The 16,382-nt window shown below is 37.0% G+C and overlaps 1 protein-coding gene across 1 annotated transcript in view; it reads right to left on the reverse strand.

Annotated features, from left to right (window-relative positions):
- Window positions 1-4,014: 4,014 nt before the first annotated feature.
- MRPS9 (mitochondrial ribosomal protein S9) overlaps window positions 4,015-16,382 on the reverse strand; it is a 34,198-nt gene continuing 21,830 nt past the window's right edge. Inside the window, exons 6-11 of the mRNA XM_042039775.1 lie at window positions 13,743-13,825; window positions 10,919-10,994; window positions 8,101-8,269; window positions 6,578-6,686; window positions 5,579-5,748; window positions 4,015-4,220 (exon numbers count right to left, since the gene is read on the reverse strand). Coding sequence (XP_041895709.1) covers window positions 4,129-4,220; window positions 5,579-5,748; window positions 6,578-6,686; window positions 8,101-8,269; window positions 10,919-10,994; window positions 13,743-13,825 — 699 coding nt within the window. The 3' untranslated portion in view covers window positions 4,015-4,128. The remainder of the gene's footprint in view (window positions 4,221-5,578; window positions 5,749-6,577; window positions 6,687-8,100; window positions 8,270-10,918; window positions 10,995-13,742; window positions 13,826-16,382) is intronic.

Here is a 16,382-nt window from a genome sequence, read left to right on the forward strand (position 1 = left end):
CCACCGTGTGCTAGCACAGCATAAGAAACACATTTGCTTTCAATTCCATCCCATGAAATTTTATCCATATAAACTCTCACTGAATACTGGGAAAATTAATTTCAATATTTACAGAGATTTTATGAAACTGTACAGGTAAAATCCAGTTTCAGTAACAAATCTCCCTCACCTTAGCCAACACTGATTTCAGGCATTTTATTTAAATAATTGTATTTATTATGTTATGTCTAGGTTTGGTATGAGATTTCTAAGGATAGGTTTAGGTTGGACAGAAGGCAGAAATTCTTTACAATGGAGAGACACTGGAACAGGTTGCTCCAAAAAGCTATGGCTGCCTATCTCTGGAAGTGTTCAGGGCTAGGTTGGGTGGGGCTTTGAGCAATTATGTGCAGTGGAAGGAGTCCCTGCCCACGGCAGGGAGAGTGGAGCTAGATGATCTTCGAAGGTCCCTTCTAAACCATTCCGTGATTTTTTAATGACTGGCACAATGTTACAATACCATTTCCAAGATGCAAAGAGCAGCTGGCATTTCTTAGCATAATGTACTATTAATTTGAAGGTATTACTTATACACTGAAATTAGATTGCTGAGAACTACTATTAACTGACATTTATTATTTCTCACTAAAACCTTTTCTCTCGTCACGAGTGAAAAAGAAGTCCTGGAAACACAATTCGATTAACACCCTTTTGAAATCCAATGCACCTATTCTCGTATTAACCTGTCGTTACCGAAGCACTGTTTAGGAGGAAGATTCCTCATTTCTTTCCCAGGTATCCGCATCCCGCTCCCGGCCCCGCTCTCCGCATTCGGTTGCGAGCTGCGCCACCTCGTGGCCCCGCGGCAGCACTGAGCGCCCCGGGACAGCCCCGCGCTTCCCCGGCTGACCGGAGCAGCGGGACAAGCATCAGACACCGGCGGCACGCACACGTTCCATTTGCCCCACAGGCAACTGCGGTATCTTACAGCAAAAACAGCAATTTGGTGGATGGGGGGGGGGGCCGCGCCCAAGAGCGTGGATGAATCACAACATACATTGCCCAGAAAGCACAGAGGGCTTACTTCTTTTTGCCCACACTCAGAAAGTATTTTAATGTTTAGTGTGTAAGCACCTGTCACAGGACACTAAATCATGAAATCTTGTTGGCAAGCTAAGTTGGTCCACACTGCAAGTGTTCAAAAGTGAGACCTAAGAAGCCCGGCTTGCACACAGAAGGCAGGTGTTCAGGGCTGCTTCTCTCAATAACCTTGGACATGCAATGGAGTAGGAGGAATGGGAAGTTAATGGAGATTATTCAAACTGATGAACTGATTCTACCACTGTGCTGCTGTCACAAATGATGATTAACAACCCTGATAATTTCCTTATTTTGTTCTCCCACATGATAGTTGTTCTGATGTTTGCAAAAATGAGTAAAAAAAATGGTAGTTTCACCTTTTCATCAGCTTTAACACTACAGACATAATCTTCGTACATTATTTAACTTCCTAACCCCTAAATGTTGACACGTTGCAGATGATTGAGAGGAACTTCATACAAATGAAAAATGAAAAAACCTCAAACTGTACAATTCTGGTTGGTTTTTATTCTCTTTTTAAAATGTTTTTCTCTTTTGGCTCACCTTCAGATTTAGTTGGAAGCCTGATCCAGTAGCTATGAAGCAAGTGACCTGGCTGCACAGCACTAACCAGTATTTCTAGGGACTTTCCTAAAAAGCTGTGGTTCTGAAAATTTACCTCAATTTTTTTTACTCAGTTCAAGCATCAAAGGCCATAGCCATACTTTTTTGGAAGGTAAAACAATAATTCCTTTAAAACATGATAGAAGACTTTGCATGTTGTAAGTGCTGATATTCTGTTGCACTTGTAGATTCTTGCCCAGTAATAAGGCAATCAGTATGGCCAGTAATGTGACCAAACTGATCATTCTCATTTGAGAAGATACTAAGATAAAAATTCTACTATTTAATCTTCTCCAGAATCTCCTTCAGCTAGCACTTTCAAGACCATGTGCTCATGTTCATTTCATTAAGCGAGCATGTCAAAAGAATCCTTAGGTACCTGTCCCAGTATGGATTAATGTTTTTATTACAAATCACAACTTCTACTGATACATGATATATTTTGCTACACGCAAGCAATTCAGATTTAAACTAACAGAAATGCTAGTTAAGCCTTTCTGTATTTGCCTTAGTGTAAAATATCTCATGTAAAATCCCCATTTGTTTTTCAAAGGCACAGGTGAATTGCCTCAGCTGTTGAATTCAATTTAACCAGCCATAGAATGTTCTGTGTTGGAAAAGACCTCTAAATTCAGTCTGACCATTTACCCAGCAGTGCCAAGTCCACCACTAAACCATGTTCCTCACTAAACCATGCCCCCAAGTGCCACATCTACATGTCTTGTAAACACCTTCAGAGATGGAGACTCCACCACTTCCCTTGACGGCCTCATCCAGTGCTCAACAACCCTTTAGGTGAAGAAATTTTTCCTAATATCCAATCTAAACCTCCTCTGGCACAACTTTAGGCTGTTTTCTCTCATTCTATCACTTGCTACTTTTTGTTGGCTGAAAGAGGCCAACAACACCCACCTTACTACAACATCCTTTCAGGTAATTCTAGAGTCACGTATTCTGATTGAGATGAACTACCTTGGTAATGAGAAATCCTGCCCGAGTTTACAGAGTATTCTCATGGAGCAAGAGTTAAAAAGAAGCACAGGCTTTGGAGAGAGGAATCACAAACATGTCACTCAAGGATGCATACCCAGTTTCTGACCTCTGTTTTACTCAGCTGATGAGGTCTATTAACTTGCTGCTTTCCCTCACCCCCGAATGCTGCTTGGGAAAATAATGACCTGTACACATCACTTACAGCTGCTTATCACCTGCAATGACCTGCTGGCACCCTTTGTGACCTCTGAAGTGTAGTTTTTGGCATGGTCTACAGCAAATAAAAAGCAGAGCAGGTACTCTAGCACTTAAAAAATCTGGCTGGGGAGAAAGAATCTGAAGTACTGAAGTGTTCTAAATTAAAAGAAAGCTGGAAAGTGCCCTGTTGTTAAAACTGAGTTGTATTTTTCTGCTTTTCCTGGTGAGATGAACTTTATCTTCTTTTTTGCTGTGGCCCACTTCCTACAGGACAGATGAAGGATATGCTCTTCCTTGAAAGTATTTGACCTCTGTCCCAGGAAGGAAGTTGGCAATAAAGCAAAACCTTAAGCTTTTGGGTGAGTGCTGTAACCACTAATCTATTTTGGAAGGCTACAGTTATAGACAGGAGGTGGGCAGCACTGTCATCACCTCCTGCTTCTGATTTTAAAACAGAAAAGTTATGACTGTATTTGGCAAAGAGTCCAATGCTATCTTTGTGCATTAGCCATATTCAGAACACGCCTCCTTGAACAGGCCCCTTGAGATTTAAGGGGTGGAGAAGAGTGTTCTAAAAGACAACTTCAGCTTAATCCCTCCAGCTCTTTCTGCATTTGGGGGAAGAACAGAAAAACTGACTCCTCCAGAGGATGATTCAGAGAACCTAAATTTAGGTACTTGTTCTGAATCACTCCCTACTTAACCTGGGGAAGCATCCTGGAGACAACTGAATCCACAGGCAAAGGTTATCCTCTGTGACAGTTTCTCTCTCAATATCCCCTCAATTGTCAGTACTATTCTCACTGGCTTCTCAACTCCACCACAGTTTAGGTAGGAAGTTGTTGCTTATCCTCAGATACCTGTGAGGCAGAAAGGGAGGCACATTGAAGATGTCCAAATACCTGGTTAGGAGCTGCCTAATTTCAGAATTTAAATTGCCAAATCATTAAACAAATAGACTGATTTTCAGAAATTATAATCTACCAAGACTTTCATAAATCATTAGTGATTTCACTAGAGCTAAGATGCAAAGCTGGAACTGGGGCAACTATTTTAGACTTAGCATTCTATCAAATTGTACCATGATTTTCCACAATTTTTTAGAGTTGTTGTTTGCTTTTTAAACAGAAGACATAAGTATAAAGGGAAAAAAAAGTCTTTATTATTAAATATATTCATACAACTGTTTCAAATCATAAATCAGTATGTTTTGAAATTTTGGTAGCACTTTTTTGTTCTTTAAATGCTCAAGACTTATCGCTTTTTCCAGGTGAATTTCCGTCTGGGTCCCTCTTGACCAGGCTTTTTTCGTTCCTTCACACGTGGGTCAACTGTTAGTAATCCAGCTACAAAACACAGAAAAGCACCCATTTATTTACTGCTACTGGTTAATATGACAGGTATACTATCTCTCAACCAGTAACTTTGACTTTCACTAACAATATGATTTGTAACATCTAGAGGGCTAAAGGTTCAGAACCACAAAACACTGAAAGGAGTGTCATCAAATCCTCTAACATTTTAACTTTTCTTTAGTAACTGAACTGCATTCATACTTTCCTTTACAAACCACTAAAAAAACCCACACATTGTTTTTTATCTATCCATATTGCTTAAGCCCTTAGAGCAATGGTATCCAAACTTTTCTGATCATGCAGTCCTAACAGTATTTTTGAGCACGTACTCCCAAATGTATGTATTTATTCGTTTATAAATTATATACAGCACATTCTTACTGAATCCTAATGGATCAGTTGCACATTTCCCACTCTGGAAACCACTTCTTTGTGGTATATTTATATATAAATATACTTAGACGTATATTTAGCCATGTCCCAAACATGTTCAGAATTATGCTGATCTCAGGACAGGTACCAAACTCATTACAATGTCTATTTACAAAGGTTTTCCTAGCAAGTCATACTTGCCAGTGCTGAAAAGGTACAGTCAAAGAGAATTGTTGCAAAGCACGAAGACAGGTTTGGTTTCATGGCTGGCAGTAGAGTGAAAAAAATCACAGCTGTTCTGCCTTTAAAACAGGCAGGTATGCTTGCTGCTAGTCCAGAAAGAGCACAGTTGGTTAAAAGCTCACCATTCATAACTCTGCATTTGCTGAAACAGTATGGGCATCTCATCACTGAGAAGCATCAAATCCTGCAGTTATCTAAATAAATTCTATCTTACCCTAAGTAACTTGTAAACACTAAATAATGCAAGAGAGGAAAGCAGCTCCCTCAAGTTTGGCTAGTTGCATGGAGTGCACTTATGCTCATTACTCTCTCTTCAAAGCCAACCCTCCAGCATCTGTGTTCGAGAATAAAACTTTTTAGAACATGAACAAGACGCGACCAGCCAAGTCACAATCTCAGTACCTTACAGCTCACTAATGTCTGATCCAGATTTATTTAGTAGTAAATACACATTCATGTTTTGTGATTCTATGTTGAGGCAATGTAAGCTGGTTAATAGACCTAAAAGAGGTCATGAACAGATGGAAAAATGCTTGAGAAGTCATCCAAAATGTACACAAAGGATGCTAGGAAACAAGTAAAAACAATCTATAAATAAATGCAGATCCCTTTCATACAATATACAAGGTTTCACTGGGATTATTTACTCAAATCTGATCCTTAATGATCCTTGTATTAATTCTGTTAATTACCAGAAACACATTAAGAAACACTGAAATAATTTCAATTCCTACCTTGCCTCATGAATTCCACCTCCTTTTCTGTCACAAAACTCCTTAAGGCTTTTGCAGAGGCTAAACGTATTGCTCCAGCCTGTGCAGATCTTCCTCCACCAGAGACTGTGCAAACCATGTCATGTTTTCCAATTCTGCCAAGAAACTGGAAAGGGAACAACAACTGCTCCCTAAGGGGGGGGGGGAAATTAAAAATATTCCTGTGCATAAAGTTCCATGCAATGCACATTTCTTATCATTGCATATAAAAAAAACATAGTTAACTTTTGGGCAGAGATCCAGAAAGGCGTTCATATCTCATTCAAATCAATAGGAAATTAGCAGCTAGGAGCATATTCCAACTGCCAGGGGTAAATACTTCAAGTTCAGTTTTACAACTACTTTTATTCCACTACTTCTCTACTACAGATGCCAAGATCCATCAGCTCTGGATATGGAAACTGAGCAACCTCTCCCTCTATTCTTGAGCTTAAAAATCAAAATATAAAATAAAAATAAAAAACACATTAGGAATACAAACTTTATGTCAGCCTTATGAGAAGTCTTCTCTATACCAGACTGTGCATATCCTCCAAAATCTGAAGCTTTACATGAAGTGCCTCACCTTGTTTGCTTCCACTACGTTACTGAATGCCAGGGAGTAAATACACATGCATACAATTTGCGAATCTCTTGGGAAGCACTTAAAGATAATATTTATTATTTATTTTTAAAACAAATTTCAAGTCCTTTCTAAGCGGACTAAAATCTGAACTATTCAAACAGTCAACTATTCAAACAGTCTGTGCTCTTGGTTTTTGCATCCCTTCAGAAAAGGTGGGGCAAGGAGCACAGAGCAAGGCTTGCCTATCAGTAAACTCCTGAAAATTAGGAGGAAACGCAAGACAAGAACACAGAATCAACAGTGTGGAACGCAGCACCAACATATAATTGTATGGCATTACTTTTGCTGGAATAATTTAAGTACAGTAAAAATACAGCATTTCATAGTGCTCTCACCTGTCCTGCAGCACTGGGAAGTAATGTAAAATGTCTGTTCCATTCACCGTAATTTTTCCAGTCCCGTTGTCATAAACTACTGCAGTAGCTCTTGCAGTTTTTCTTTTACCTTAAAGGAATTAAACTAAATTTTTATGAGGTTTCAATACTACATAGAACTTCCAAGTGCCCAAGTAGTTAAACAAATCTCAACACATTCATACAGTGCCAGCTGTTTGGTTTTACAGGCGGAGGTAACAAAAAAAAAAAAGCAAACAAAGAACAACTATCTTTCAATATAATTTCATCAATGTCTATTAAGTCGGGGAGAAGCGTGGGTTGGGAGACCAATCTCCTTCAGCACAAAGGAAGCAATCATTCTGATAAAGGAATTATGAAACAAATAAGACATTCTTTTTCATTTTGGGGGTGATGCGGCACAAACAAGACTGGTTTTGAACTTATTAAACTTGGTGGCTTTTCTTAAATCACATGGGTTGCATGCTCATCACACTTCATTAACTACTGTTCTGAAGATACTACTGAAAACCACTGCAAATTAAATCACGGTTTGGTGCTCTCACATCTTCGTTGTCATGCAATCTTGAAGACCACCCAGGTAAGGCAGAGCTCTCTAGCCATTTTGCCCCTCAAATTCTCTGTGACCTTTGTTCTTATTGCCATCAGCTGCCTGCTGCATAATACCCATCGTCTCTAAGATTCCTCTTAAATGTACAGCATAAAGTGAGTGTGCACACATGCTTTGTCCAGAAAGTCAACAGTCTTTCCTATACATGCTGTTGCCAAATTATTTTTTCTGTGCAATCTCTCATATCCTGTATCATATTGTTTTTCAACTGTGTCCCTCCAATGAAAATATAACAGCCTGCGTTTAGAAGACACAGAGACCTTCATGGCTTTTCTCTAACATTCCCTCCATCTCAGTATGAATGATCAATATCCCATTATAGACCTCTGTCCCATAATATTTAGGAATTTCCTCTTCACATTTTCCTAGGCTGTTTGTAAATATCCAAATGCCTTGCTATTTATTCTTTGCATCTTCCAAGTTCCCCTTTGCTGGACTGCCTACAAAGGTCATGATAAAGGTTACCCAGTAGCCTAAGCATGCCATTTTTATACTAAGCAACAACACTGTTATATCCATGGAATTCTTCATACATGGTTGTGCTCCTGCAGTCCTCCACTCTTTATGTTCAGCAATCAGCTCTGGCCAAAAATGAAAGTCCTTTTGTATCCTACAACTTGTAACACAACGGGGTCCTCTCTACAGAGGTACCACTGTATAGAAATACATATAAAAACAGCTGATAAGAGTCTAGGCCAAAAACTTGTACTTTCTGACCAGACCATGTCTTAACTTGGTGCTCCGTAACATCACTAACAGCTACACATGCAGCATACATATATATGAGCATATAAAATGAAGCAGTGACACTTTAGCAGTGTTGTACATACTATAAAGAAAGCAGTGCAAAGAGAAAAGAAGTCTGCATCATTACCAATCAACTTGAAATTATTACCTTCCCCAGTGCTGAAGGCCACTCCCCGCTCATCATATTGCAAGGGCTCAATCACCACCTTCTGCAACTGCACAGGAACTTCTTTGGAAAACTTCTGAATATAATTCTCCTCGATGTCAGCACAAGGCAATGCTACCAATTTTTGTAAGAGTTGAATAAATCTCGAATACTGTAAGACAACAAGACTTCATTAAAGGATACAAGTGTAATTGCATTTGCGAAAACTTTCTATTTTTATTTAATGGATCTTTCCTACTTCACTTTTATTGACGATTTCTGACAAGATGACACTTTTGCACCTACATGCTGATTTAAGAACAGCATGAAGTTGCATCATTTTCTGTGTGACTAAAGACACCTAGTTCTTTCTTCGCAAAACAGTGAAACTTTACTTCAAAGCATAACCAACCCCTTTTTAATAAAGGATTATTGTATTAGAATGAAGTTCATCTCACTTTTAAAAAGAAAACATTGGGGGGGGGAATGTCTTAATTATTTTATTATTGTTTTATCAAAATAGGAAAAGGAAAAGATTTGCACCTGATTTTTAGTAAGTCAGCATATTCACTGATTTGGAAATAATTTTATTTCACTGAACTGAATCTCATAAATGATTATATTTCATAACATATACAGAAATGCTTATCTATCTTTGGCTGTTCAAGCTGAGTTACTTTAATGTTTATGATTTCCTTTAAAACTGAACAATCAAGGCATTTAAAAATTCAAGAGATACTTGACTTAAAGGGCAACCTCTTGAAATAAATTATCCTTCACTACTGTGTGGTTCTCCTTCCCCCTTATATCTCCCTCCAAAGTTCTTCAACATGTGATTAAAGAGTACCCACCACTGTGTTAACCCATTTGTGCCAAAAGCTGGGATGTCCTGTTACCAAGTGTTAACTGCCAGGAGCCCCAGACAGCTGTCACCAGATATAAAGGTATCATACCATCAAAAATGGATTTTTCATATAGATATCATAACCTGATTTTTGAAGGTTTTTTTACTTACAAGTGGTTATTGAAAGTATTTGTTCTTCTCTCTGTTACCAGAGTCTTCTCTAGCACAAAATTACTACTTGTCTTGTAACTTCATGATAGTCCCTGAACTCTGACATCACTTGAAAACTACTTCTACCTAACAATATGACACAGACACGTGGTAAAGCCTTTGAAGATCAGAAATATGAAAATACAAAAATGTAGAAATTATAGGGATGATAGAAGTAGAAAGCTTCCAAAGTTTTCACTTGGAGAGTGGCAAAGGGAAAAAAACCCAATAGCTCTGATTTTGTTTAATAATGTAAACACCACTGAAAATTTTGTTGCAGTAGCAAAAGATAAGAGTCTGAGAAGGTAAGACTGGCAGCTTATACCGAGACATTTCAAATATATTTAAACAATGTTCTTTACTATAGGCTGAGGCTTTGTGGTCTTACATGGGAGAGGCCAGTATGTAGAAGGGTTTGGTGTTGGTTTTTGGTTGGTTGGGGTTAAGTTGTACTTTTACAGATGTAGAATGTACTAAAACCAAACAGTGAAGAACACCAAACTGGTTGTACAAGTAGACCTGGTACTCGGAGAGGAAAAATTGCCATTCCAAATGCAGGAGCTACTGAAAGCACTGAAGTCATAATGGCTTCTCCTGTGAACAAGATAAAGTCTTCTGGATATTACCAGGATGGAGAATTTACAACAACTACTTCTAACTTATGCTTATGGACCACAATCTGCTCGAGACCTTTTCACATCCCCCACAGACAAGGAAGCCATCACATGCTACTGTTCCACATGACAACTGAGTAAAGGGCATGTTTGCTGCTGCATGCTATTTTTGCAAAGCTGTTGTCCACAGGACAGACAAGATTGAAGAACACTGCTTCTATGTGAGAAAACACTTGGTATGTTCAGACAAATAGAGTTACATTCTCTGGTACTGTCATATTCAAGCTTCCAAAAGCTGGCCACATAGACTGAACCTGCTCTTACAAAATCTAATGCTCTTCAGAGGACTGTAGGGAAAAGCTCTGAGTGAGAAAGAAGTGTATGACTATTAGGATGAATAGTCTTATCCCCAGAGATAGGTATAAAGGACAACTCCAAACCTACAGAGTGATACAGTTTGCAGACACTGGGGAAACTGCAACACCCTCCTCTCTCCCACCATAAGGAGAACATAACAGGAGGTATCTGTATCAAACCACAGATCTATACAGCTTTGTGTCTTGTTTCTGATATTTGATCCTGTAGCCAATCACTAAGAAAAAGGACTCCTTATTTCTAATAAGCCTTCTGTGATTTTTCTATCATTACCATGTCATCCTAAGGATTCAATAACTCTGTGCAGGTTTACTATTGTACAAATCCATAGCGTTTCCCCATCTTGAATATTTACCCCTTCTCTACAATTAGTAACAGAGGTTCTAGCCCTGTCCATTTTTCATCTGTAACTACAATAAATGACTCTTTCTAAAATAAATTGTTATTACACCCCATTCCTGACCACATAATTAGATAACAAGGAACAAGTGCTCTAGGTCTCGCAATGTTATCAGGAGAAAAACTAAATTATGTTAATAACAATGGAAAGTTCTTAAGAGTTCTGTATTGTGCTAGATAAAAAATATCAACGCAAGTCACTTCAAAACAACATGAATGTAACAGTGCTGTCAACATATACAGACTTCATCAGAAGACAGAAAACTCTTTTGAAGAGCACTTGCTTCTGCATAGTACCTTTCCAGTACCCAAAAACGCACCCAGAGTCCATATTTTTAAGACACAAGCCTCCTTAAGATTCAAAAGATTAATTACTTACATCATCATCTGACAGTTTTTCTAACAACATTTCTTCCAATTCAATCTTAGTCAGCCATCTGCTGCCAGCCAGGTTTCTGTTTAAAATATCACATATATTCTTCCTTTAATTAACCATGCAATTAGAGTTACATCACAAAAGACCACACATACAGTCAGTCTTCGTTCAGAAATACGTTTTCCATTACAAATGAATGCAGATCACATTCCTATAGTAAACATGTGAAGGCCTATGTTGATTTTTAAAAGATCTGCCTTTTGAAAGGTATGGTAACTTCATGTACTGAATTAACCACATGAGCATTATGAGTATCAGTTATGCATTATTCATATTATTGAAGTCTGAGATTGAATTAGAGTAATACTGTAATAGGAAGTGATCTTCCCTCCAACTAAGGACTTACTTTTAAAAGCCTGCTGCCAGGAAAAATTTGGTTTACTAGCAGCAAAGAGCAAAATCAAAGGCAGAATGTTAAAATCAAATTATTTTGCCTCTGGTCTTTACTTTTCTGATCAATATAAAGAACTGCACTAGCAGCAAGCATAGTCAAAGTACTAACGTGGCAGTGACGCCCTGTACTCTATCTACTGTGTAATCTTGAGCTGCTCAGCACAGAAACTGCTCTGATGATAGAAAAAGCCGAAATTTCTAAGAAAACAGCCTTGTACAGGAATGCTAACACAAAGAAAAACCAATGCTTGAAATAAATCTTTGAAATATATATGATATGAAGTGACCAACTAAACAGAACATCACCATAAATATACATACCAACATTATCAGGTAATTTTAAGGCAAAGATGTAACTAGCTTCTTAACTCCTCAGGTTTTTTAGAAACGGTGTTTTCAGCAGCATTAAGGAAGCTGTGATTCAGCAAAACACTCCTGAAGGTGTTTTTAAGGAGTACTACTTCTCAAGCATGTATTTTAGTGCTTTTCTGAGCCGGGACATGAGAAACGATTATTTAGAAACCAAACAGATTTTAACAATGATTTTAAAAATATTCCAATCCTGACAGACTGAAGTAGATACTTACATTTACACACTGTTACTTGCTACTTCTAATGAAACTGGATAAAATTTCTTACATGTGAAAACCTATAAACTTGAAGTAGTTCAGAGCAGGTCCTAACCCTACAGTTAGTATTACAGAATGTATTCACAATAGATTATTTTCTGGGAAAAAAACCCAAACCAAACCAAACCCCAACAAACCCCATGCCCCTCACACCAAAACAACAGTCCTTCCTATCAACCCTCTACCTACACTTAGGAGATAAATTATCCTATCCAGACTAATCTCAGAGGAAGTACCATATCCAGTGTGGAAAGTAAGTCTCAAAAATCCTTTAAATTCTCTGAGCTTTACAAACCTAACACGGAAAAAAACCTTTCATCTCTGACTAGCTTTAGGTCGTTTTTCACATCAGTAAATCCACTGGCTGAGCTCTGTAAGGAGTCAGGTTATTTTTCAGTAGCATACATCAAGAAACTAAATTCATTTGTTCTCTTGTCTGCTCAGAAACTAGCATGAATCTGTAATAAAACATTCTGTGGGTCACAGGATGCTATTTATATCATGAAGAAACATGAACTTCTGTTATTTAAGAAATTGAAATAATCTCAGCAAATTAATCCTTTCTCTTCCTAACATAAATAACAAATGGCTGAAATGAAGAAGTGACAAACCAACACGATGTGCTCCTGGAGCAACGCATAAATCTGGCTAGAAAATACACAGCAAGAACAAAGACAAAAACAACTTGGGACTGTGAAAAAAGTAACTATACAGAAAAGCAGTAAATGCCAAAACCAAAACCTCCTAGCTGTATCCATTTCTTTTAAATGCTTGCTTAATTTAATGTTCTAATAGAAAATCCTTGCAAGAAATCTCAAAATAAAAAAATCAAGAGTAGTCCAAGAGGAACAAACAACACTGAAAAGCATATTCTGACTGTATGCACTAAGAAACCAACAACTGTAGATCTCCCATAGCTTCTGGTTGACATGGACCTTTTCTGTCCAGTGGCTAACTAGCTGAAGAGCTTGCATACCAGAGAAGCTGAACGGGAAAAAGAGAAACTAAATTGAATTACTAATAGTGGTGATAACTCAAGAATTCCAGCCAAATGAGCTTTTCTAAAATTACTAGGTTTTGATGATTTCTGTTCAAAGACATTAGAAAAAAATTTGTGAAATTAAGTATTTTGATACTCTTCAACTTAAACATTAGTATGTTAAAATATTCAAGAACTGTAATTAAAGACTCTTAAATAGCCCAGCCTTAGGTCCTAGGATTTTCTCATCAGGAACAGTGCAGTTGGTACTTTAAAAGCCCTTGTTTTCTTATAAAAAGTTTACCTCCTTTTTTTCAAAATGCTTTAATAAAAGACATAATTAGAAAAACTCATACAGAATATATATTTTTTATATATATATATAAACCATTCATATATATGAGTATATATATGTTTCATACAGAAACATAGAATTCTGGATATTTTCTGTTTATTTTCAAATCACACTTCAGAAGTTTTATAAAGCAAAGAATACTGAAAGGAGCAGAGAGAGATTAAAGAGTAAGAGAAATAGGTGGGCTTTCCCTACTCTAGCAGTGAGAAGTGAGCATTCCACACATACCTCGTAAGACTTTTCAACCTGAAATTACCATACAAATATTACACAAGGAATGGAGCAAAAGTCTGAAAATATGTTTGTGGAATAGAAGGCAGGTGGGGTGGGGAACTACCAGAAGTGCCAAAACAGGATATGAAAGTACATTAAGAAAACTACTACCAATATTCATTCTAATTGGAAGCTTACCTTTTTTCCTTCTGAAGGGGACGGTCTTCAGCTACCAGTTGGTCTTGGTGTTTCTGAACATTCAGAAATTTTTCATATGTTTCCTTAAATGTATATGGAAAAAGTATTTAAATGGATTTTTAAATTTAACCTTTAAATTTTTCTATTTAAAACAAAGGTTTATGTGGTTCTACTCTTCAAACACTTAAAATGCAGAGTCAGAAGACAAGCAGAGCTCTGACAAAAAAAAAAAAATCATGTGCAGTTCAAAATAATTGATTTTGAATTCTCCAACAGTGTTTTTTGCCTTCTTACATATGTTTGTAAAAAAAAAGAAGTTATCAACTGTATACAGAAAGACAACTACATTTGTATAATGAATGCAACTCCAAAACATACTGCACAATAATTTCATTCAAAATAATTGCATTCAAATTTTGGTTTGACTTCCTCAAAATACTGACAAGGTTTAAGACTTATTTAATTTCATTTGGTAAGGATTTTCATACATGTAGAAGTGTCAGATTTACTGGTGGCCTGTGTCAGTCAGAACTTCTTACCCTGGCATGTCTACATGGACAAAAAGTTGCACATTTACCATAGTCAGAACTTCTGTTCTTTTAACCGTACAGATACACTTACTCTCAATTTTCAGTATTTTTAAATAGTTTTCTCAAAATTCTTAGCTATGTTATTATTTTCAAACAATGGTGTGACAGTGATTTAGTACTTCAGGAAAAAAGAAAAAAAAAAGGAGAAAACACTCAAGTCACAGTAAAAATATTACAGAACAAACATATTTTAAATCAAGTATTTTTAGGGGTTTTTTTCAGTTCAGAAACTTATGGAGACTACTTGTTCTAAAATATAATATCGAACACTGAATTACAACAGTGATTCAAATGCAAAGTTAATAGGAGTATTTGGAGAAATAATTATAAATTATATTGAAACAACAGGACAGTTGTACTACAACCAAGTACTTAAATGCCAAATAATTTACTTTAATTTACAAGTGAAATAGAAAACTTATAGTCACTTTCCCATACTGTAGTAGTATGAATTTTAGCAAATACTAGAGAAAAACAACGGTGTAAGAATTAGTGGGGACAAGAAACAATGGTTTGGGGTTTTTTTATTTGTATTACTTACATAAAAACAGAAAAGGAAGAAATGTGAGACAGCTCTGTATTGTCAGATATTAACTAATGAAATACTAGTTCTTAACATAAAACTGGGATTTATAACAGGATGCAGTGACATTTCTGCAACAGCCTAAACATAGCCCCAAAATAGAAGCCCCTTGCTTAATTATAAACACCTACTGTTCAAGCTGATTTTTTCGCTAATATAAAATATACCTGCACATACACTACAAATATTTGTACTTAAAATATATGAACAAAGAACAGATTGTTATCTGAGCTGCACTCAAAGCACTTAAATAGGGACAATTCACTGAAGTCTCTGATGCAGGTCACTGATGACATTTTTAATGGCACAGTGGAAAAAATACTTTTTAAACAATTCATTAAAAATCTTGAAATACAAAATCATTGACTTTTGAGACAGCATGAGAACTCATATGTTATAGTAATAAGCCTTTCAGAAATCCTTAATTTTTTTGAGATAATTGTATCAGACAGGAACTAGGAAAAACTTTCAACGTAAGAAAAGTTTATTTATCCTCAAACACAGGAAACATTCACATACAGGAGAAGAAATCCTATTTTCAAGTATTTCCAAACCTCACAAATATAACTCTACACCTCTAAGAAAACAAGATATGGCATCACTACTGTGGGCAAGATTTATGTCACATCACTCTTGTAACCTTAACAACTCCATCCAGAGCTGACTATTAGGCTTCAAAAATTTTTGCCTCTACATTAAAAGCACATACATAGGTGGGGTTAGAGAGCATGAGGTGTACCTGCACAAAGCAATTTTTAGGCATCTGGAGTTAAGACACGGAAAAGAATGAGTATGGAAGCTTCTGCTTGGGACTGCAGAGTGAGGGAAGAGAAGGGGAAGGAGGGCTGTGGCTGTCCCTCGGCAAGCTGCGGAGAGCTCAGCTGGAACAGTCTTAAGAGATTGATTCTGATGAGCTCCATGAGTTTCTGCATTTGGAAGAAGTCAAATCAGGCACAAAGATGATATTTTGGTGTCAGATGATTAGAAGAGGTACTGGGTTATTAAGTCTTACAAATGTGAAAGGAGATTTTTCACCTTACTGCTACTCTTGACTTAACTCTTGCCTTCAAAAGGCAGAGGGTATCACTATCCTACTTGCAAAAGCAGTCCCCTGTCTGCCTCCTCACTAACACCCATTCTTCTCCAATACATTCTGGAATACATATTTATGTATTGGTATGGTCAGCAAAAATACATGAACAGGAGCTCAACAAAAACACAGTTACATCACAGTTCCTTAAAAAAGGACATAGGGAGGTAAACAGACTGACTACAGTCAGAATTGCTTCTAAACAGCAACTGAAGTATTTTCAGGTAATATGACACAAGTTAAAAGAAGACTTAAGGATTTTATCATATTTGGAAACTACTGATAAACACAGGCAAATAAAACAAGATAGGGGTTACCATCCACCACTTTTTAGCCTCAGAAATTAATTGTCAGTTACAATGACAAAAAGCTTTAGA

Source organism: Corvus kubaryi, unplaced genomic scaffold (genome assembly GCF_017639235.1).
Source record: "Corvus kubaryi isolate FWS band 111438036 unplaced genomic scaffold, C.kubaryi_AGA036_p1.0 133, whole genome shotgun sequence".
Classification (NCBI taxonomy): domain Eukaryota; kingdom Metazoa; phylum Chordata; class Aves; order Passeriformes; family Corvidae; genus Corvus; species Corvus kubaryi.